At 39.8% G+C, this 23,024-nt stretch overlaps 2 protein-coding genes across 4 annotated transcripts in view; one reads left to right on the top strand and one right to left on the bottom strand.

Moving 5' to 3' along the window:
* PACC1 (proton activated chloride channel 1) overlaps positions 1-10,143 on the bottom strand; it is a 34,543-nt gene extending 24,400 nt beyond the window's left edge. Inside the window, exon 1 of one of the 3 annotated variants that reach the window (XM_070734457.1) lies at positions 10,037-10,143. In XM_070734457.1, coding sequence (XP_070590558.1) covers positions 10,037-10,051 — 15 coding nt within the window. In that variant the 5' untranslated portion in view covers positions 10,052-10,143. Of the gene's footprint in view, positions 1-9,290; positions 9,572-10,022 lie in introns of those variants that run through there. The other 2 variants (XM_070734455.1, XM_070734456.1) reach the window with 2 other exon arrangements.
* A 1,665-nt stretch (positions 10,144-11,808) lies between these two features.
* Positions 11,809-18,095, top strand: NENF (neudesin neurotrophic factor). Its single transcript, XM_070734458.1, has 4 exons — positions 11,809-12,432; positions 14,656-14,716; positions 16,447-16,550; positions 16,830-18,095. Exons 1-4 carry the CDS (start codon positions 12,271-12,273, stop codon positions 17,004-17,006), a joined length of 504 nt encoding a protein of 167 aa, XP_070590559.1. The 5' UTR covers positions 11,809-12,270; the 3' UTR covers positions 17,007-18,095.
* Positions 18,096-23,024: the final 4,929 nt, after the last annotated feature.

Raw genomic sequence — 23,024 nt, 5'->3', positions numbered from 1 at the left:
TTTTCCTGCATCAAAATAAGCTAGATGCTTTCTTGCTCTGTCCCTCAAAGCTCAAGCTGTCAGGATGATTTTTGTCAATGTCTCCTGTTTGTCATATCTGACAATCCCTACATACTGCACAAAAATCTCAGGAATTGGATGAAAATAAAGGAAGACATTTCGGGGGAAGGGACCTAGTTTTCCTTTGCTTCTTGCCTCTCTTCATGTTCTAAAACAACCAGCTGAATCATAATGTAGTATTTTTTTCCTCCCATTCCCCACTGTAAAATTGAGCCATTTTTAAAATGTTTTTGCAAAAGTTTTAAGTCCCTACTTACTACCACATTTCAATCTAATTTTTTTCATGCAACAGGAATAGGAGATTGCTACATAGATGAGCCTCACTCCAAAGCAAGAGGCACTGTTCGCCAACAAAAGCCCAATTTCTTTTTCCAGGCCTCTTGTTGGGATTGCATTAGTTCTGAGGGTTTGTTCAGGTGACAGCAGGGATTCTGCTGATGTATAAATTGTTAGGTTTCCCAATCAGGGCTTCACATTAAATCACATCTTACCAGCATTTTATTTTATTTTATGTACGCTGAGAGCATATGCACCAAGACAAATTCCTTGTGTGTCCAATCACACTTGGCCAATAAAATTCTATTCTATTCTATTTTATCATTCAGTTCATTACCTTGACTTGAGTTGGCAGAAGTCTCACAGACATGAGCCATCAAGGTATAAACGTATCTAAAGATCTGATGCATTTTATAGTTTCTGGGGGTCGTAACTAGACTGTTTCAGGAGCCGTCCATAAGATTGGTGATGCCTTCATCTGGGATTTGCCTTGGAGTGGAGAATTTGATGTATAGGAGTCCCAGAAATTATGTCTTGTCATGAATGGATCAGCATCTAGTCAAACAGATGACCTCCTTTCGGAAGACAGAGTTCACAGTTCCCTCCATCTCCAGAAGTTAATGATCTAACTGGAGTTGAAGTAACTCTGGGGGATGTTTCTGATATCTGACCAATCATTCTAGCATCAATTTAGTTAAGTGTTCCAGATATCATACTGTGGTTCTGTCTTGTTTCAGAAACAAAAATGTCCCATGGTACACAGAGGACATGTGGGAAATGGAGCAGAAAGGCCAGAAGTTTAAACAACACAATTCTGAAATGGATACAATTGAACATAGCATAAACACCATTGCAAAGTATGGGGTGAAGTCATCAGAAAGGAAAAGAAGTAAAATACTGTATATAATGCCATGCACGCAGAATTGGCCAGTGGAACTTTTAAGGGCTGCCAGGTAGAAGATGTAGCTTTTGTGGCTGGTAATGTGCTAGTATTGTTTTATGAAGAATTCCCAGGGTTTTTTATAGCAGTGTTTCCCAACCTTGGCAACTTGGAGATATTTGGACTTCAACTCCCAGAATCTGGGAGTTGAAGACCAAATATCTTCAAGTTGCCAAGGTTGGGAAACACTGCTTTATAGTATGTATACCCATAAAGGTAAAGGTTACCCTCACACATATGGGCTAGTCATTCCTGACTCTAAGGGACGGTACTCATCTCAGTTTCAAAGCCAAAGAGCCAGCGTTGTCTGAAGACGTCTCTGTGGTCATATGGCCGGCATAACGCCAAAGGCACATGAAACACTGTTATCTTCCCACAAAAGTGGTCCCTATTTTTCTACTTGCATTATTTAAGTACCCTATTTTTTGGAACGTATAAGATGCACCTTAGTTTGAGGGGGGGGGGAATTAGGGAAAAGAATCTGCTTACCAGATATTCATCTGGCTAGTGTCCTTAATCTGGTCAGTTTCAGCACATTATCTTATCCCTTGGTTAGGGGTTGTAAAAAATCTTATTTGGAGAGTAACAATGAAAGAGCTTGCAAGCCAGTAAGAGCTGGGAACATCATTATCAACTGGAAAGAAATATTTGGAGCAAGAAGAGCAATGAAAAAAAAAATCTGCAAAGATTTAAGGCTTGGAAAATATTCTTCCCAAAGAGTAGCAATGAAAGAGCTTGCAAGCTGGAAAGAGCTGTTAGCACCTTGTTAGGGCTGGAAATAAACATTCTGCAAAGACTTAGCTCTTGGAAAACATTCTTCGCAGAGAATAACAATGAAAGAACCTGCAAGGCAAGAGCAGGGAAGATTGTTAGCATCTAATTATAGCTAGAAAAAAAAGCTTTGAAAAAAGCTACATTCAGAGTATAAGATAAACCCAAATTATCAACCTCTTTTACAGAGGAAAAGGGCAAGTCTTATAGTCTGAAAAATACGGTACTTTCGAACTGCTAGGTTGGCAGAGGCTGTGACAAGTAACAGGCGCTCACTCCCTTATGCAGCACTAGGGATTCGAACTGCCCACCTTTCTGATCGACAAGCTCAGCGTCTTAGCCGCTGAGCCACCGCATCCCATAGTATATCCATACCTGTCTTAATACTGCCTAAAATGTCCACCATAGCATCTAATAATATCTGTGTGAACTTGTTCCATTGGTGATTTGTACAGGAAATGAATAAAATACTTCAATTTATTCACACTGCAACTTGCTTCTTAGATTTCCTTTATAGCTGACCAATGATATCTTACATTAAGATCCCTCTATAGCAGAGAAAAGAGAAGATTTTGAAGACTTTTCTAGAGAAACTACCTCCAAACTGGATCGATTTTAATGACTATAAATATCTCTGGCTTGTCTAATATTCTATATTTAAGCAACCCAATAGAAAAATCAGAGATCCTTTTGAAGATATGGATTTTCTAGATCCTTTCCAGTCTCAGTTCAGACTTAGTTGTGGCACAGAGATGGCTTCCATTATTTTGATGGGTGATCTTTATGAGAGATAGATATGGCAGTGTGATACTATTGATCATAGTATCATTTTGGTATCCTTTTGGGAGCTTTGGACTAGAGACTCCAAATTTCTGATGTGTTTACTCTTGCCTAAGTATTTCTAGAAGGTGACACTGAACACACTATTGAGTCCCAAGAATTTACCTTGTTTCCCATGTTATTCAGTATCTGTATGAAGTTATTTGGAAGGATCATGCCTGATTTAGTACTAGTTGCATCTGGCATGTTGAAGATCCTCAGCTGTATTACATTTCTCCTACAAGCTCAGTATTGATATTTGAGCACCTTTGTACAATATCAGGTAAGGGACTGAATAAAAGAGAAACACAATTCAATGAAAACAAGCTGATTCCTGGAATGGATTTAAGCTTTAAAATTAAGTGAAATACCTGTTCTGGATGGAACATACTCCCTATTATTCAACAGGTTTGCCATCTGGGAATCGTCTTGGATCCAGCATTGACTTATATAACATTTGCCTAATGTTGGAGGCTCCACATGTACTGGTAGCTCACAGTTGGATTATTGCAATGAGGTTTTTATATCTAGCTCTGGAAGAGAGCTCAGATATTGTAGCTGGTCCAGAATGAAACAGCGCATATGTGACCTTGCTTGCTTGTTGCTTGTTGCATTCCAATGCAAGACTACCACTTTGCTGTATCTTGACATGATTTAGATCTAGATGGCTAGGCACAGCCCATATTTTTTTTTGCAGATCCTGCTAAATCAACATGGTAGAACAACCTGCCCTTGGAATGACAACAGAGCTCCTGTTTATAATAGTTTATGAGGAGGAATAACACCGATCTCCAATTGCTTTGGATGGCAAGATAGGTGGACCATAAATTGAATATCAACTAAATATATAAACAATTTCACTAAGGCCTTTTAGATGTGTAGGATTGTTTTTTGCTCTTGGTCATACTGCATGGCAGTTAATTAAAACAAAAAGAGCAAGCTGCCTGGAATCATTGGAGAGAGAAACATCTCCTGAATCATTGCCATGAGATGCAGCCGACACAGCCTTCAAAATATTGCTCAGTACTGCTTCAATGTAAGAGCAACCCTTGAATTCATATTATTCACTCTATTCCATTTCCCCTCACCGTCATCCTTGGGTTTCCCCTCCTAGACTCCTTGTGAGCTTCCCAAATGCTTCTGGTTAGATCTAATCAGAACAGAATGCTGGAATTTAAAAAAGCTCTTCTTAGGTTCTTTGTAAAGACTTGTAAAATCTTTACTTGGATTTGTGGGTTTATATAATCACTATAAATCAGACACAAATAACGAGTGACATCTGTATCATGAATACTATTTTTTATTATTACCAATGAGAACAATGGTGGGTTTCAGCAAGTTCTGACCAGTTCTGGAGGACCAGTAGTGGAACTTTTGAGTAGTTCGGAGAACTGGTAAATACCACCTCCGGCTGGCCCCTTAGCCCATCTATTCTCTGTCCCAACTGATTGGGAGGAAATTTGAATCCTCTGGGGTGGGGAGGGAATGGAGATTTTACAGTATCCTTCCCCTACCATGTCCACCAAGCTACATCACGCCCAAGCCATGCCCACAGAACCGGTAGAATCCCACCACTGAATGAGAAGATCTAACACTGTGCTCTGTAATTTTGAGTTCCCAATTATTTAATTCTCAGCTTTAGTGGAAGAAAAACTGAATTTCCTTTCACTTAATTATAGATTAGGACTGGTGTTGTGGGAAATTCACAGGAAATATATTCCATGTAACTTAGGAGGCTTACTTTATTTCTGAATAAACGTGCACTGGTTCAAATCTCAGCCCACTTTCCCATTTACAAGCCTGTGAGAAAAACACAGAATTCATTTTATCTTTAAAGGTTTAAAGGGAGAGCCAAACAAATACTGTAATTCCCTCAATACTGTCAAACCTTTTACTAAGTCTGCACTTCTATTTCTACTAGTTTTTTCTCATCATTCCTATCACCCTTTCCCTCCCACTTAGGACTGTATGACTGTAACTTGTTGCTTGTATCCTAAGATTTTTATTAATATTGATTGTTTCTTCATAGACGCCCTATGACAATCATTAAGTGTTGTACCACACGATTCTTGACAAATCTATATTTTCTTTTATGCACTTAACTGAGAGCATATGCACCAAGACAAATTCCTTGTGTGTCCAATCACACTTGGCCAATAAAGAATTCTATTCTATTCTATTCTTTTATTTCTCTTCCATTCGTCTCAGCAACAAACTCAATAGCCTGTCACTTCCCCATTCCATTTTTGAAGCATGACTTCCTTTTTTTTAATGTTGCCTAACAATTCTTTCAGCTTGTCTGGTTCATTCCTTTCAGTTATTTTGTTGAGTAAAAGATGAATTCCAAATCAGCTCTTCTTTGCAAGTGTTCAAGAACTCCTCACCTAACTGAATTTCAGAAAATGATAAGTGTTAGGCCACAGAATCCTCTCAATCTTGACATCGGTGGCTGCTTTTCAGTCTGTGCTCTTATGACACTTATATCAGTGCTTCTGTAGCCAAAACTTAGGGAAACCTCAAGGTTTACAAAATAAAACTCAAAACCCCCTCCCTTCTCTGGAGGCCCTGCTCCTCTGAGAAAGAGCTCAGTAAAGAAGGATTCAAGTGGAACAGAACAACAGTGTCAGTTGGGGAAAAAACTTGGGATGAAGGAGAGACGATGCTTGCAACTCAATATGGACTCCCAAAATAGTAATGTTCCACACTGCAACCATAATTTGTTGTAGCAACCTTTTGTAAAAGAAACCAATATTCTTCAACTACGCTCCTGATTGAAGATAACGATTTTTCCTCGATAATATGAATATAAAAGCTACAACAAAATGGCCAAACCTGTTTGCGGATTAAATTTATTCTATAAAAACATCTGCTGTTTATGATGTTACAAAACATTTTTGTTTCCCGTCACAGATTTAAGAAACTAAACTGTTGCCACAGTTAGCAGCCCTTTCTAACATGATGCTATCCAGAGACACTCCATTACAACTCCATCAACCAAGCTAGTCTGTTGATTGACTGATGGACTGGTAATCCAGAGCACCTGGACAGTGTCCTCTTAAGGAAAACTGCTCTTTAGGTTGGAGGAGAAGCAAGGAAGCAAACAGATGTGGTTGCAGCAGCTGAATTATTGATATGCAAAACAAGAAGCCGAAAGCTTAAACTCTGTCATAGTGACCAGCAGAGAATTTGTCAGCACAACTCAGTCCGACCAAGCCAAGTGAATGCAAACACGCAGCCAATTTCCTGAGCTTTCTAAATATGGTGCCTTGTCTGTCTGCATAGGCTTGTTTATCTCACCAACCAGCAATACTCACCTTCCTTTTCCTGCATGTTTGCTCACACCCAGACATGCCAAGCTGAGAAGCAATGCAGCAATTTAAAAGCTGTTCCATGCAAAAGGCGGCACAATGTCCCCCCCTAAAAATATGCTAAGAGAAATAAAACACTCAGCAATCATTAGAATTAAAAAGAAAAGAAAAGTTAAAATTAGTGCTTTAAGACAGTTCCTCTGAGTGTGAAAATCCAAAGGGTAAATTTCAATTCTTTGGGAATGAAGAGTAAAACTGATATGAAACAAAAGCAAGCTCAATTACATTAAGTAACATATGAATAACTTCTCCTTGTAGTATTACTGGAGTAGACTTTCCAAATCCAGGGCCCTCCAGATGTGTTGACCTACTATAAGCCTGTCAAACTGGTGGTCCACAGGCCAGATATGTCACACACAGGCCATACCCATCGCATCTCCCCAAAGGCAAAAAAGGTCATGATACGGCACAATATGGCCCCTGACCCCTGACCCGATAGTGTTTAATCCCTGTGACCAACCATATTCACCAGTGATGGGAAAGGGGAAATGAGTATAAACTCCTTAAGTTCACTGGGGACTTACTTTTGAATAAATAATGACAATCAACAAAGCCGAGAAAATGTGACACTTTAGAAACTAACTTAGTTTCTTGGAATCCTTGAATTATTACTCTTTAGTGGGAGTTACACATAATTTTCCAAAATGTCCTTCAAATGCAACACATGCAGTGCTTAATGAAGACAAATTGAAATTTGCTGAATTTCACATAATTAGAACATCTATCAGTCCTTGCTTTGTTCACTGTGTTCATGAAACTTCAAGAAGAGTTTTGAAAGACTCTAAGAAGTGTTTCTCAATTATTTTCTGCTACACCACCCTAGGAAGAAGTAAACATTTTGCACACACACCCAACTCTCCGCCGGGACAATTGTTTGCAATATTTAGCATGTTTTTGCTGAAAAAACTCAAGCAGCTTATCAGAACGATTGGGCTGTAATGTGTTTAAGTGACGCCTTAATTTATTTGGCTTCATGCTGTCTGCTGCCAACATTTTTAGACACAGTAAACATAGCAGTCTTTCCTCATCTCCCCATAGTCACAGAGAAGCAGTGAAGGGCTACCAAAATTTTTACTACCACACTGTGGGTATGGCTTATGCAGGATGCCCTGCATTTTCTTTCAACATTTTTCAGTGCAAATTGGGTACTTTGGGGTGGAGCTCCGTTTTTGCTACCCCACTGTGTGTCGTCCCCCCCGTCCAGGTTGTAGCCCACCCCTGCAGAGAAGCCAAACGCTACATAGGCGTCATCATATTTCCTCATCTTAGCTTTCGGAAAACTTACGTTTGTCTCACTATTTCCATCTCTCTCCTTTCTTTTCATTTAAATATTTTTCCATAATGTCTCTTAAGGGTTTGTTATATGCACTTCATATCTCCTGCTCTGTGCTCTGTGCTATTGTTTGATGCAAAAAACCCCTATTCCCTGCGGCAAAAAAAGCACATCACTCTGCATCCCTGAGAAACACTGCTCTAAAGCCTGGATATTAGCCTTGTAATAAAAACTTGTAATATATGTTTTTAGCTTTTCCCAAACCCTACTCTTTAAGGTTCTTCCTGGAAGAGCAAACATATTAGGCTGATACCAGAATGCAGCAGTAACAACAAAAATCTTAAGGCATCTGTAAAACTAATATTTAACTATGGCACATAACCTTTTGTAGGTCAAAAACTTTCCCTGCAAGCTAGAATTCAAGCAGCAGTCCATACATCTTAAAGATGCCAAGGTTGGAAGAAAACACTGCTGTGCACGATCTTTAAAGGAGGGGTGCCAAAGGTATAGGTTTCTGAGTCACCCTGGATGGTGAGACAGGCAGCATATAAATTTAATAAATAAAATTCAATTGCAGCTTCCAGAGTTTTTTAAAAGTGCTATTGGAGGTTCAGCTCAAGAAAGCCTATTTCTGAATTCTTGCCATCTTGCCCCCAAAAAACCTGCTTTAAATTGGGGGGGGGGGGGAATAACCTACTAACAATCCAGTCCTACCAATCTTTAAGAAAAGTTTCCCGCTTTCAGTGGGTTTGTTACCATGTACTAAAATTCTTCATTAACGGTTTACAGTCAGTTTGTTCAAAGGGCATACTCTCCGCCTGCATGGAGCTCTGCAAGGGTTTATTTCTATATTTTATTTATTATTCAAACATGTATAGGACAGTAGTAGTTTGTATAAACATAAGTAAAAAGTAATGATAAAAGATAAGACAGGGATGTTAGGCACAGTGGTGCGCTTATGCACGCCCCTAACAGACCTCTTAGAAACGGGGAGAGGTCAACTGTAGACAATCTAAGGTTAATGTTTTGGGGGTTTGGGGAAGAAACCAGAGAGTCGGAGTGCCTTCCAGGCATTGATCACTGTATTGCTGAATTGGTATTTTCTGCAGTCGAGTTTGCAGCGGTTTACATTGAGTTTAAATCTATTACATGCTGGTGTATTGCTGTGGTTGAAGGTGAAGTCATTAGCAGGAAGGACAGGTGAGGTAGTTGTAAATTGTTTTATCTAGTATTTCAAGTCTGGTGGAATAAGGTATTTTGTTGCTAGCGGAGAAGTGAAGGGCTCTACTTGTGAAATATTTCTGGACTCTCTCGACTGTATTAAAGAATACATTAATACAATACATTAATGAATACATTAATGAACTCTCTCTCTTTAAATTGCTCGAGCCAGATTCACTTAAACTCGGCATTCCGATGCATCCACAGGCGGCAACGCTGAGGATACACATACATTACATACTTGTAATGTATGCGTAAAGGGGCACACCTATACACGTCTGCCTTAATGTATCCTTTTGTCTACTAAGACATCCACAGGATGGTACTATTATTTTGGAGTAACTCTCGTTGAACTTTGGCGGGACTTCCTTCCAAAGTTTGTATTGTTGTTGTTGTGGCTTGTTTGTGCCCGTGCAAAAACCACTGGTCTTTTCCCTTGCAGGCTAATTGTTTCTCGACGCCACCCAACTGTTAGCCTGAAGCGCCGATCGCGTACAAAGCCTCGCCTGCAGGCACCTTGTTATCAGTCAGAGCGCCTCCCTCCCCGCTTTTCTCCCAATACCTCTTGATAAGATGACGAGCGCTCCTGTCTAAGCATGGCACCGGCGAAAAGAAAGCGCGGGGGGAGAACCGGATCAAACAGCGGCACCTATTCAGAGAAAGCGGAGACAAAATCGACGCGGCAGCCATCGACAGAAGGCAGCGCCGCTCCGCACACCGCGTTTCGGTGCCCACCGAGCGCGCGGACATGATCCGACCAATAGCGCAAGCGCTTGTAAACGCACCGACTCCACAAGGTGCCGCTAGTTTACCATCTTCTCCCGCTCTAGCCATTGCCGCTATAACGTATTGCTGACACCAGTTGCGGAAACCGAAGTCGAAGCAGAGACTGCTGGGAGATGTAGTTCATTATCAAGGACAGCGCTCTCTAGCGTTTCAAGCTTTACCGTTTAACCGGATATCATTCGGCCGGATTAGCCCATTCAGGAAATAGGTTGAATGTACGAAGAATGTTAAGTGGGAGGTAGAGCGGTTGTATCAAAGAGCTATAACAAACTGAGTGACCGGTATCCGTTAACATTATATATCTAATAAATTTAGCACATTTTAAATAACCTGTTAAATGGGATTTATTTTAGTCAGTCAGTCAGTCTGAGGAATTAATATACAGAAAGTTGCAGTAGACTTGGAGTAAACAGGATTCATACCAAATCCTCAACAGAAAGCAAGTTATTGTTAAAACACATCCTTAATAGTGAAATATGGCTATCATACTTCAACATGTATAACATACCGTAATAACCATACCTGAGCTGCAGACATCCAGATGAGTTAGCACATGGCCGCAAAGGTTTCCTTTAATACGACACAGACTAGATGGACCATGAGGTCTTTTTCTGCCGTCAGACTTCTATGTTTCTAGGTTAATTCTGATTGTTAGCATTCCTCTTAGCAGTAGTAGCAGCAGCTGCCTCTTTATTATATATCGAACTGTAAAAGTAATAGTGACTCATTGTAATCATTTAAAGCCACTTGTTGAATTTGTATACAGCCTGCTGGCTTCCAGACCAATGAGTCTGATACTTCATAGATACTATAAAGTAGGATTTAAGCAAATACAGTACCCTACACGCTCAGGCTTGGTTTTTAAGCAGGGGTGACATTCAAATTTTTACCCTACCTGTTCTGGGGTGTGTATGTGTGTGTCGGTTTATGAGCCCAGGAAGGAGTGAGGGAGAGGGTAGGGAGGGACCAGTCAGTGGTGCGATTTACCAGTTCTCCGAACTACACATTATCCCCACCACTGGTTCTATGATGATGATGTTCGTCCATCATGTTCGAGGAGGACCTTGACATCTAATGGGTTGTGGGCTGTTCATGATGTGTCCACAGGTGGCTGGTAAGGCCTATACAGGCACAAAATGTTCTACCACATATTGGGCAGACATGTCACAGCATTTGCATTGGCAGTCCTGGCTTTGCGGAGTACTTCTATAGAATCTGCCTGAACATGCTGAATTTCATCCCTTGTTTAAAGAGTTAATAAGAGACAACTAATAAAGAAAATCCCACAGCATATTGCACTTGTGAAGGGTAAATCAAGCAGTCAGTACCAGAACACTGGTGCATTGTTAAGAAAAAAAACAGACAATTAAATACATTTCTGAAATCACAGGCGTGCTAGTTGGCAGAATTTTTCAGGTTTAAGTCTTGCTATTCACTTTAACAATATAACTCGTTTCCAACACTGGAAAACAAAGCCTTAGAATAAAAAAAATGTTTAGAGTCATTTTAAAATGTTATTTTCACTTGTAGTATCTTTTAATTAAACTTAAATCTCGAATTCTGAAGTGAAGTAGTGCATCTGAAGTGGTGTAGGGTTTTCTGCCTAAGCAAGGGGTTGGACTAGAAGACCTCCAAGCTCCCTCCTAACCAATTCTATTCTATTCTATTCTGAACAGCACCACGGGAGTGCCTGGAGTCATACATTCTAAATCTACAACTAGACTTTACATTAGCATTGCAAGTTAGAAGTTGCTTTAATCAGTCAAAGAATTAATCAAAGAGAAGGATTTTCCCCCTTCTATCCTATCCCACTCCGCCAATTGTTTTATTTTTGTTTTGTTTTGTTTTGAATAGCTGGAGGACCTTCTCATCCATAGCTCTTTCTTCTTTTTGTTTAATCAAAAAGTTTTTTATAACACATTTTAAAAACATAATATATACATAAGAAAAGGTACATGACGGTCCATTCAGAATAACATTGGTTATTTCCTCCCCCGCATTAGTTTTCCAATGTTTTAAGTTTCAATAGATTTAGAATTTCTTCATCCTTTCTAGCCTTTAATCTTGATTCTCCTCTCTAGAAGACAGATACAGATCTGTCTGTCTGTCTACCTACCTACCTCTATCTATCTATCTACCTACCTATCTACCTATTTTATTTGTTTTGTCAAGTACATATTGGTGGTGTGCAAAGATATAGTAATATTCCTATACTAGTAAAAAACCCCATGAGGACAGGTATGCACACCCCTTACTGACCTCTTAGGAATCCGGAGAGGTCAACGGTAAGTTTTGGGAGTTAGGTGATGATACTACAGAGTGCGGCAGTGAGTTCCGTGCATCAACTACTCGGTTACTAAAGTCGTATTTCCTGCATTTGTATTTGGAGCGGTTTACATTAAGTTTGTATCTGTTGTGTGCTCGTGTGTTATTGTGGTTGAAGCTGAAGTAGTCGTTGACAGGACGTTGTAGCAGATGATTTTATGGGCTATGCTTAGGTCGTGTTTAAGGCGAGCTATTTGTGCCAGTTTTCAAAGCAATCTCTAATTTGTCCTTTAACTCTAGCGTCAGTCTGTCCGTAACTTTTTCGAACTAAGCGAAGAGATAGGAAAGCCTGTCCTCTGAATCTGGGGCCTGAGGCGAGGTATAAACGGAGTTGGGTGAATAGACGAACAACGCGAGCCCGAGGAGGCGTTTCCCACGCCATTTCTCCTTTCCCGGCCGGATTTTGGAAGCGGCCCGCCGCCCTTACAACCATGGCCCAAGGCGCACGCCTGGCGTTCGTCCTGCTAGCTTTGACCCTCGAGGGCCCTCGGGAGGCGCCGGCCGAGCAGGAACTCCGCTTCAAGCCCCCGCCCTCGCATAGGCCGGTGCGGCTCTTCACGGAAGACGAGCTGGCCAGGTACGACGGCCGCCAGGTACGGCAAAGCTTTCGGAAATGTTGCCACACACCCCGCCTCAGCGCCATGGGACGGGCCTTCTCGGCTGCAAAGCCCGGGTCGAACCACTTTCTCGGAGTGTAGGGGGGGAGGCCTCTCTAGGGAAAAGAGTAGCAGAAGCGTCCTGTTCTGCGTCTTCTGGACTTCCTGTTGCAACAACAGAACCGGAGCGGTTCCACGCGTTTTGATCCCGCCTTGGAGGCTTTCGGCCGGAGCGGAACGAAGTTACTTTGCGGAGGGAGGGCGAGTTGGGGGAGCTCCTGGGCTACAAATCTCTTCGAACTCGGTGAAGTTTATTAGGCGGCATGTTTTTCCTTGTAGTTAAAACAGCCTCGATAACCCACAAGAAAGAGTAACTAGGAGGATTTTTTTACTACAGCATTTATTATTATTATTATTTATTTGATTTCTATGCCATCCAATCACAAAGGACTCAGGATTAAAACACGACTGCCCAAATTGGGAGGCTGCGCGTTAGGACGAAGCAGGGAGGGTTCACACTTGTCTCCCAAAACTGTTGTAGCATCTTTTTCTTGCCTTGCTGAGAGCATGTGCACCAAAGACAAATTCCTTGTTTGTGCAATCACACATGGCCAATAAAGAATTCTATCTATCTTTGTGTGATACCTTTGTGTAGAGTTCCACTGCAATGCAATAATAAATACACCTAAGGTATGTTTTGTGGGAGTCCTTAGTGCTTGCAATTTTGTTCCTACAATAGAATAGAAAATAGAGTAGATAGAAAATAGAATAGAATATACACTGCTCAAAAAATAAAGGGAACACTCAAATAACACATCCTAGATCTAAATGAATGAAATATTCTCATTGAATACTTTGTTCTGAATGTGCTGACAACAAAATGAAATTGATTGTCAGTCAGTGTTGCTTCCTAAGTGGACAGCTTGATTTCACAGAATTTTATTTACTTGGAGTTATACTGTATTCTATTGTTTAAGTGTTCCCTTTTTTGGGGGGGGAGTATAACAGAATACTGTAGAACAGAATATAGAATATATTGGCCAAGTGTGATTGGACACACAAGGAATTTGTCTTTGGTGCATATGCTCTCAGTGTACATAAAATAAAATATACATTTGTCAAGAATCATGAGGTACAACACTTAATGATTGTCGTAGGGATCAAATAAGCAATGAGGAAACAATATTAATAAAAATCTTAAGGATACAAGCAACAAGTTATAGTCATACCACGTAAGTGGGAGGAGATGGTGATAGGAATGATGAAAAAACCTAATAGTAATAGTAGTGCAGACTTAGTAAATAGTTTGACAGTGTTGAGGGAATTATTTGCTTAGCAGTCCTCGGAGAGAAGTCCTTGGAAAGAGGCGGCATAGAAATCCAATAAATAATAATAATAATGGCATTGGGAAAAAAACTGTTCTTGTGTCTAGTGTGGTGCTCTATAGCAATGTTTTGAGGGTAGGATGGCTATGATTAGAAACCCCAAGAATTCTGGATTTTTTGAGGTCTTTAAAAGGATGCTCATGGGACTTTGAGCTTTGGATTATACTTTTGTAATTTAGAAAAATCCAATTGGCAACATAGATACCCTTGTGATAACTGGACACAATTTCGTATGCTCATAAAGACACTTAAAGACAAAGGAAAGAAATCCAAGGTTGTTTGTAAATATTAAAGGCATTTCCTAATGTATGTAGTAAGTTTTTGCTTGCTGTTCCTCTTCATTAAAAAAGGGATTTTTTTTGTACCAGAATAAATAATTTATACCTTAATAATCAGAGCTTTCACTTGCACATGTTATATCATAATGGATATGATAACTTCTATTGTTTTTATTCCATTAACAAAGGAATTTGATGTAGAAATTTTGATAAGCAATGAAACCAGCTGCATCTGAAGTATAACATGAGCAACACATACTATCACGGCCAAGAGTAAAGAGATTTGGGTTGTAGAGCTCCAGCCACCTCTGGAGGATCACAAATTCCTCACCCTTTAACAACTATTCTATATCTAGTACATTCAGTGATACAGACTTTTCTTTTTATTTACGCTAATCAGAGATTTCTCTGCTCAAGTTTATTATGACTTCTTGTTATAGCATCCCTTTGTTAATGTAAACAGACTTTCCTCTTTAAAGAAAGACCAGGTAAAAACTATGCTGTTGGTATTTCTTATCAGTACATTTCATGATAAAGTATATAAATTGTACTTTCAGGAGGATGAACCTATTTATATAGCTGTGAAGGGTGTGGTGTTTGATGTCACTTCTGGAAAAGGTAAGATCACCTTACAAGCAGAATGCCTCTCCCCCTTCCTTCAGTATGGTTCAAAGTAAGTATATCTTAGTGTTGTCACCTTAACCAGATGTCCCTTTTAAAGAGCAAAGGCAACTGCTCAAAGATATGCTGAAAAAACCTGTTCCTCTAATTTGTAAATGCTGCTAGTTCCCCCCTCCAGATGTTTGTTATCCTTTATTCCCAGACCTGGATAACCTTTACCTTTCCAGTTGTTGAATTTCAGCTCCTATTAGTTCCAGTAAACATGATTGATGGTGAGCAATTCTGGGACTTGTAGCCCAACATCAGCTAAGAAGGCCACATATTGCTTACATCTGTTTTAGAAGGACAGCACCTGTGTATAGTGCCATATTTTATTCATTCAGTAGCCCTCTGTGCTAATTTCACCTGAAGAGTAAGCTAGATCTTCTCCTGTCTTTTTTGCAAGCTTGTAGTAACTATGTAGCAATGGTTTCATATATTTGTAAGAGTCTAGTGCTGCTGCCCCGGGGATATTCATTTTGCCACTGTTTAAAACCAAGGGGAGCTGTTCCTACTTGCTTTCCTCCTGGATTTCTAAACCTGAGTTATTTGTGCCTGATTTGCCTTTACTCATTGAAGTGTTCAATTTCAAACCAGGGTTCTGAGAGGAATATAAACAGTTTGAAAATTACTGCTGCTTCAAAAGATTCAGCAACCAATGCAATCAATTCAGCAACCAATCACATTATACAATAAATCCATAAAGCAACGTTTATTTATTTATTTATTTGTTTGTTTATTTGATTTCTATGCCGCCCTTCTCCGCAGACTCAGGGTAGCTTATAACAGGAATAATACAAAAACATTTAAGAAATCCAGTAGTTAAAACAATCTAAATTTATCTAAAACCCCAATTATAAAACATAATCAGTCACATTCATTCTATTTACACTCATGGTCAGAGCAGAGTATCTGTGCTCAACGGCCCCAAGCCTGCCGGCAGAGATGAGTTTTCAAAGATTTACGAAAGAAAGGATGGGAGCGGTACAAATCTCAGGGGGGAGCTGGTTCCAAAGGGCCGGGGCTGCCACAGAAAAGGCTCTACTCCTAGGCCCCACCAGGCAACATTGCCTAGCTGAAAGGACCTGGAGTAAGCCAACTCTATGGGACCTAACTAGTTACTGGGGTTCATGCGGCAGAATTTGGTCCTGTAAGTAACCTTACGGGACCATCTTCTGAATAGCCGCACAGTGTTGATGGGAAAATATGCTTCATTCCCATACTTTTTACCACAAGATTATTAAAAAGGGACATAAGTAGCATGTATACAAAAGTATAAGGCAAATAGCTGGGAATGGGCAGTTGTAAAAGGAAAATTTGGGGATCCAGTTATTGGATTCCTACTACTCATGACAAAAAGTTATGGCCAAATATTATTTTTGAGAAGGACTTTGGGAGGAAGTAGGAGGGGATGGAGTTCCAGCTTCAATGTCCATCTTGTCCTTCTTCTTTTCCCTTTCCATATAATCAACATCGGGTTATTGTCAGCCCAATTGCCAATTTCTATGTCTATTTTTTGAATGTCACTTTAACAGTTCCAAATTTGTCCATATTGTATCTTGTCTTGACCAAGACATGACTCGCCGAGTAAAAGGTAAATTGTTTTTTTTTTTTTTGCTGGGATGTTTGGTGATCCTAAGAATCTTAAGTCCCGCGCTTAACTGCTATTTGTTATTTTTCCCCAACAGAATTTTATGGGAAAGGAGCACCATACAATGTACTAGCTGGCAAAGATTCAACCCGAAGTGTTGCAAAAATGTCCCTTGATCCAGCAGATCTCACTTATGATACAGTAAGAAAATATCTTTTCAGTATAGCTTGATTTGAAGCCACAACTAAGGAATGGTTTTATTTGCACATGGATTTATTGGTCCTGGTGATTTGATCCAAGTACAGGATCATTAAAGACAGTGGGATTGGGGAGGGAATTTAAAAACAGAAATGGTATTAGTAGATCTTTGCATTCCCATTACATAGCGTGGAGTTGTGCAATAATCATTGTATTTGTTCTGTCTACCCCTCCCCTTTCCTCTCCATCTTTCCTTTTTTTACACAATTGCAATTCATTGAGACGGGGCTCACAGAAGAGCAATTGCGATCTTTGGATGAGACCTTTAATAATGTTTACAAGACCAAATATCCTATTGTTGGCTACACTGCCCGAAGAATTCTCAATGAAGATGGCAGCCCTAACCCAAACTTTAAACCTGAAGATCAGCCACATTTCACTATTAAGGATGAATTTTAATAATTACTTGATAATCCCGTGCCTACTACAGAGAACTAGGAAGGTATCTAAACCTGAAGAATATAATGGACCTAAATTGGCTTCATATCTTTGAGGATGATTGCTTTCTATTTTATCATGTTCTCACCATTGGTTAGTAATATTGATATGCACGATAAAAGTGTAGTGTATGTGTTGAAATGGTTTTGACTAGCACTGTTCTGTTTCAGTGTAGCTGGGAAACAGTTATTTTTCTTTAGCTAATCATTTGGCTAACTAAATGGAAAAACCATTGAGAAGAGCAGCATCTGATGACAAGGAGTCCCATCTTCAATCCCACTGAACGTTACTTATTCAAAATTGTCATGGCCATATAAAACATACAATCTGACAAACCATCCTTCTAATAAATGGCTATTAACAGTATCCAGTTGAATCAGTGTTTCTTGGTGGATGTTACCTGTGCCGTCTTCCAGGGCATTGGGTTCTGTCTGTCTGTCTATTTCTTCTACTCAACAGTCAGTATGAACTTTGAGGGAATTCCCTTTGAGTGCTTTCCCACAATTGTTGGAAATTCTTTCCACAAACTAATAGTGGAAAGTCTGTGTCTGTTACAAAGTTTCCTGCTTTGTCGTAAAGTCCATAAAGAAGAGAGAGATAGGACATAAGTCTCAGCAGAGGAGTATAGGGCTATTGGTTTTAGCAGTAGCTAGGTGACATAGAAAATGTTTATAGGAAATTAATAATACTAACCTATTTTGCATATTGTTTTAAGACTGAATGAATACAAATTTTATGTAGTACCAGAAACATTAAAAACAGTGTGTGTTTACATTATTCTTCCTAACACTGAATTCCACAAAAACCAAGTCTGCAATTCTGCAGCAGAAGTACAATGTACACAGCATGGCTATACTGTCGTAGCCTTTCACTCGTTCTCCTGAGGCCCAATAATGGTTCAATTGGAAGAAATAAAGATTATTGGATGATGCACTAACCACTGACTATAATAACTATGTGGATCCGATATTTGGAACCTTGTGTGTATCTGATTGTATTCCATTTGTTACTCCTTTCTTGTGGGCAAAATAAAATAATCTTAAAACTCAAGCCTACCTCGTTAAATGACTTTGGTCATACCAAAAGAATACCATGTCTCATTTGATAACGTGATTTATTACTGTATTTTCCTCACTATAACGAGCACTCCCAATCCAAAAAAAGTGGGTGGTAATGTCTGTGCGTCTTATAGAGTAAATATTGCAGCAGAGAGAGGGGTTTGGTGTGGCTGCCTGTCCCTGCTGCTGCCTTTCTTTCTTGCTCCATCTTGCTAGATGGGAAAAGGTTATTCTGTTTTCAGACACTGGAGATATCTTGGAGGTTATTAGATGCATGGCCTTTTGCAGTTCTCCAGAATTCGAATGAATGATTTCTATGTATTTGTCCAAGAGGAGATAATACCTTCCCACAAGATTTAACTAGAATTATGGAAAGCCAAGGAGTGTATGATGAAAGACAGATTATTCATACGTACTTCTTGGCTAACTCATACTGAGTGAAAAACCTCATATTCCACCCACTAACATCTTCATGGAAGTGCTCTTCTAATTCAAAGAAAAATTGAAAGCAAATTCCATTTATCTTTCTTATGCAACCAAATGAAAACCTGATATGAAAATATGCAAAGAATGTTGCTCTGATTAATATTTGTGCTGTTTCTAAGTTCTGTTTTCAGGAAATGAACATAAAGCAATTGTTGCATGTTATCCTTTCTCTAAATCAGCAGTGAGTTGCTCCCAGTTCAGACAGGTTCTAAGAAATGGGAGTGCTGCAGACTGGAGGCTCTGCCCACCCGCCCGGACACTTCTGTGCATGTGCCGAAGCACTGTGCGCGCAAGCAAACCAGCAGCAAAACTATTTACAATCCACTACTGCTCTTGGTGGATAATCAACTAAACATGAGCCAGCAATGTGCAGCAGTGGCCAAAAAAGCCAACACTATCCTAAGCTGTATCAACTCCAAGACCAGGGAAGTATTAATACCACTCTACTACACCCTGGTCAGACCACATCTGGAGTACTGCATCCAGTTCTGGTCACCACACTTCAAAAGAGACATTGAAACTCTGGAGAAGGTGCAGAAAAGAGCAACCAAAATGATTAGGGGACTTGAAACCAAGACTTACGAAGAGAGATTGCGGGAACTGGGCATGGATAGCCTAGAGAAAAGGAGGGCCAGAGGGGACATGATAGCTGTATATAGGTATATGAGGGGTTGCCACAGAGAGGAGGGGGCCACTCTATTCTCCAGAGCACCAGAGGGCCGGACGAGGAACAACGGCTGGAAGCTGACCAAGGAGAGATTCAACCTAGAAGTAAGGAAGAACTTCCTGACGGTCAGAGCGATCAACCAGTGGAACAACCTGCATGCAGAGGTTGTGAACTCCCCAACTCTGGACACTTTCAAGAGGAGATTGGACTGCCACTTGGCTGGGGTGCTTTAGGATTCCTGCTCAGGCAGGGGGTCGGACTTGATGACTTGCATGGTCCCTATCAACTCTAACAATAAATAAAATAAATAAAATAAAATAAAATCCAACTCTTCTATGATATGCATTCTCTAGTTTAGGCTTAATCACTTGGATCAACAAATAATTGATTTAGATTACAAAAATTTGGTTGTTTTTACTACATCCTTCATGGATTTTAAGGCTTGAGGATTATCAAATCTGAGTTGGGTAGTTACATTAGTAGATAAAAACAGAAATTGGAAACAAGATGATAGAATTGCTATGTCTTATTGACAAAATTAAGTGCTACTTTTTTTTTAAAGCAAAACTATTATTTGGAACTCATTAAAAAAACTAAGATAATGGTATCTGGCCCTCTCAATTTCTGGCAAATAAATGGGGAAGAAATAGAAGTAGTCATAGATTTTATTTTCCTGGGCTCCAAGATCACTGCAGATGGGGAATGCAGCCAAGAAATTAAAAGACGCTTGCTCCTGCTATGGTAAATATAGACAACATATTAAAAAGAAGAGACATCACCCTGCCAATCACAGTGCATATAGTCAAGGCTATGGTTTTCCCAGTAGCAACGTATGGCAGTGAAAGTTGGACCATAAGAAAACTTTGAACTATGGTGCTGGAGAAGACTCCTGTGAGTCCCTTGGACTGTAAAGCGATCCAACCAGTCAGTCCTAGAGGAGATCAACTCTGACTACTCTTTAGAAGGCCAGATCCCGAAGATGAAATTCAAATACTTTGTTCACCTAATGGGAAGGAAGGACTCACTGGAGAAGAACCTAATGCCTGCAACAATTGAGAGCAAAAGGGAAAAGTGCAAAAAAGGGCAACAAGTATGATCAAAGAAATGGAGCACCTCCCTTACGAAACCAGATTGCAACACCTTGGTCTCTTCAGCCTTGAAAGACGGCGTTTAAGGGGTGTCTTGATCAAAGTGTATAAAATCATGCATGGGATAGAAAAGGTGGATAGAGAAAAAATATTTTCTCTATCACATAATACTAGGACGAGAGGACACTCCCTAAAGTTCAATAGGTAAGAAAGCGAGGACAAATCAAGGGAAATATTTCTTCACCCAGAAGGTCGTTGGTTTATGGAATTCACTTCCAGAAGAGGTTATGGCAGCTGTCAGCCTTGATAGCTTCAAGGCAGGATTAGACAGATTCATGGATGCCAAGTGTATCGGTGGTTATTGAAACGGATGTCCATGTGCCGCCTCTATGTTGGTTGAGGCAGGCAGGATTCCCTTGAGTACCATTTGTTGAGGGTCAGGAGAAAGGGAGGGTCTTGCCTTCTCTTTCTGCTCAAGATCCCCATATACAATTGGTGGGTCACTATGTGACACAGAATGCTGGACTCGATGGGCTTTGGTCTGATTCAGCATGGCTCTTATGTTCAAAAGAAGAATGAGACGGCAGAGAATGAAGTGTCTGGATGGAGAGCACTGAAGCAATCAACATGAATTTAAATGGACTCCAGGGGATGGTAGAGAACAGGAAGGCCTGGAGGAGCATTGTACATGGGGTTGCGATGGGTTGGACACAACTTCGCAACTAGCAACAATTATTTGAGACTAGGAACAATGTGCAATATTCAGTGTTCAATATTCAAGCCACTAGAGGGCAGTGCCACACTTAGAAACAACATTAAAGTTGGCAAACAGTAATTGACACTTGGTAACTGGAAAGACCGAAATTTCTTCAAGTTTCCGTTAAAATTGTACACTGCTAATGCAGAAAGCTTTTAGTATGTACTTCCTTGGATTACCTTAGCCACTACAATAAATATACCAGAAGAGACATACTTGCATCATTTCAGTTTAACCCAGAGCCCTTAGATGTGTCCCAGAAACCAGAGGTGTAGTCATGTTTGTAGTCATACGTGCAGTCATACAACATCCTGAGATTTCAAATAGAAGCAGCCACATAGGTGGAGGAACTGAGACTATATCCAAAAGTTGCCCAATCTCTTCACAATTTTGGTATGTTTACAATAACACAAACAAGGAAAAACACTCAAACATCACAACATCTTTTATCGAACATTATTTAACAATATATTTTAAAATTTTTGTATTCTTATATACACAGACCTTATAAAATATACATATGTACATTAATAGAAAACACAGTTCCTATTATTATTATAGCTCAAGATGGGTGTATTTGTCATTATTTTTGTCATTTTATTTAAACACTATCTAAAAATATTTCTTGATAATGAGAAAATACAGTGAAAATTCTTCAGTTTACTGCATGTTGCTCTTGAATGTCAAATGACCCATCACACTATGTTGAATCAAATCTGCTTCCCTTGTACTAGAATACACCACAGGGCAGAAGGTTGTGCAATGAATACCTTTTTCCAACTTGCATGTTTTTTTCCGATTGGGGACTCTTATAATCACTCCCGGGTGGGATACAACCTTGCAAGAAAAAGAAGAAATCCTGAGCTATCAAGGAAATAAGTAGCAATGCAATCATTACAAATATGAAAAGTTACACTACAAATATGAAAAATATGAAAAGGTAGCATGTTTTTCCCCAAATGAGCCAGGGGGGGTACAACAGGTAGAGAGTCCTGTACTGCAGGCCACTGACTACTAGATCTGCAGGTCAGTGGTTCAAACCTCATCACCAACTCAAGGTCGACTCAGCCTTCCATCCTTCCAAGGTGGGTAAAATGGGGACCCAGATTGTGGGGGGAAATAAGCTGGCTCTGTTAAAAAGTGTTATTGCTAACATGTTGTAAGCCGCCCTGAGTCTAAGGAGAAGGCTGGCATTAAAAATATAATAAATAAATTAAATAATAAATAAAATAAGACCCTGTCTCACAATTTTTGAAGCCTGAAATAAGCGCTTGGCCTTATATACCAACATTTAAATGCTCATAAATATTTACTTTATTTATGAACATTTGTGTGCATAATATAATACACATAATACACACACAAACACGCACACTTTCCCCTCATTACAATTTTCTATTTGTCTTGACAACTTTTAAGATGTATGGACTTCTGGGCTAAAGAATTCTGGTTGGAGAATTCTAGGAGTTAAAGTTCACACATCTTAAAAGATGTCAAGGTAGAGAATTATTGGACTATTATCTTAACGCATATAACAAAAATCTTCATCACTCCAAAATGGTAGAACAGAAAGTAATGGATTCAAAGGTCAAAGGTCAGTAAGGGGTGAGTACAAGTGCACTAGAGTGCCTTCCGTCCCCTGTCCTATTGTTCTCCTATATTTCCTATACCTTTCATTTGTCTAGGATGCTTTAAGTTGGATTTGTGCTGCCCTCAGTGTGTATTGAGCAGGAGCCATGCTCCATAGGCTGAAGAACTCTTTCCAGCCCTGTGAGTATATTAAAACGGTATAGGAATCAGGCCAAGTACCCACCTTGCCAATTTATTCAGGATTATAAGTCAGCCTAGTTCAAATTCATTTCCCTGGAATGAACCTCTTTCCCTCTTTCCCTCTCTCTGCAACATGAAAACGTGCGTGCCTCA

Source organism: Erythrolamprus reginae, chromosome 1, assembly GCF_031021105.1.
Source record: "Erythrolamprus reginae isolate rEryReg1 chromosome 1, rEryReg1.hap1, whole genome shotgun sequence".
NCBI lineage: Eukaryota > Metazoa > Chordata > Lepidosauria > Squamata > Dipsadidae > Erythrolamprus > Erythrolamprus reginae.
Note: the sequence above shows the minus strand (reverse complement) of the source record. Positions and strands in the feature narration are given on the sequence as shown.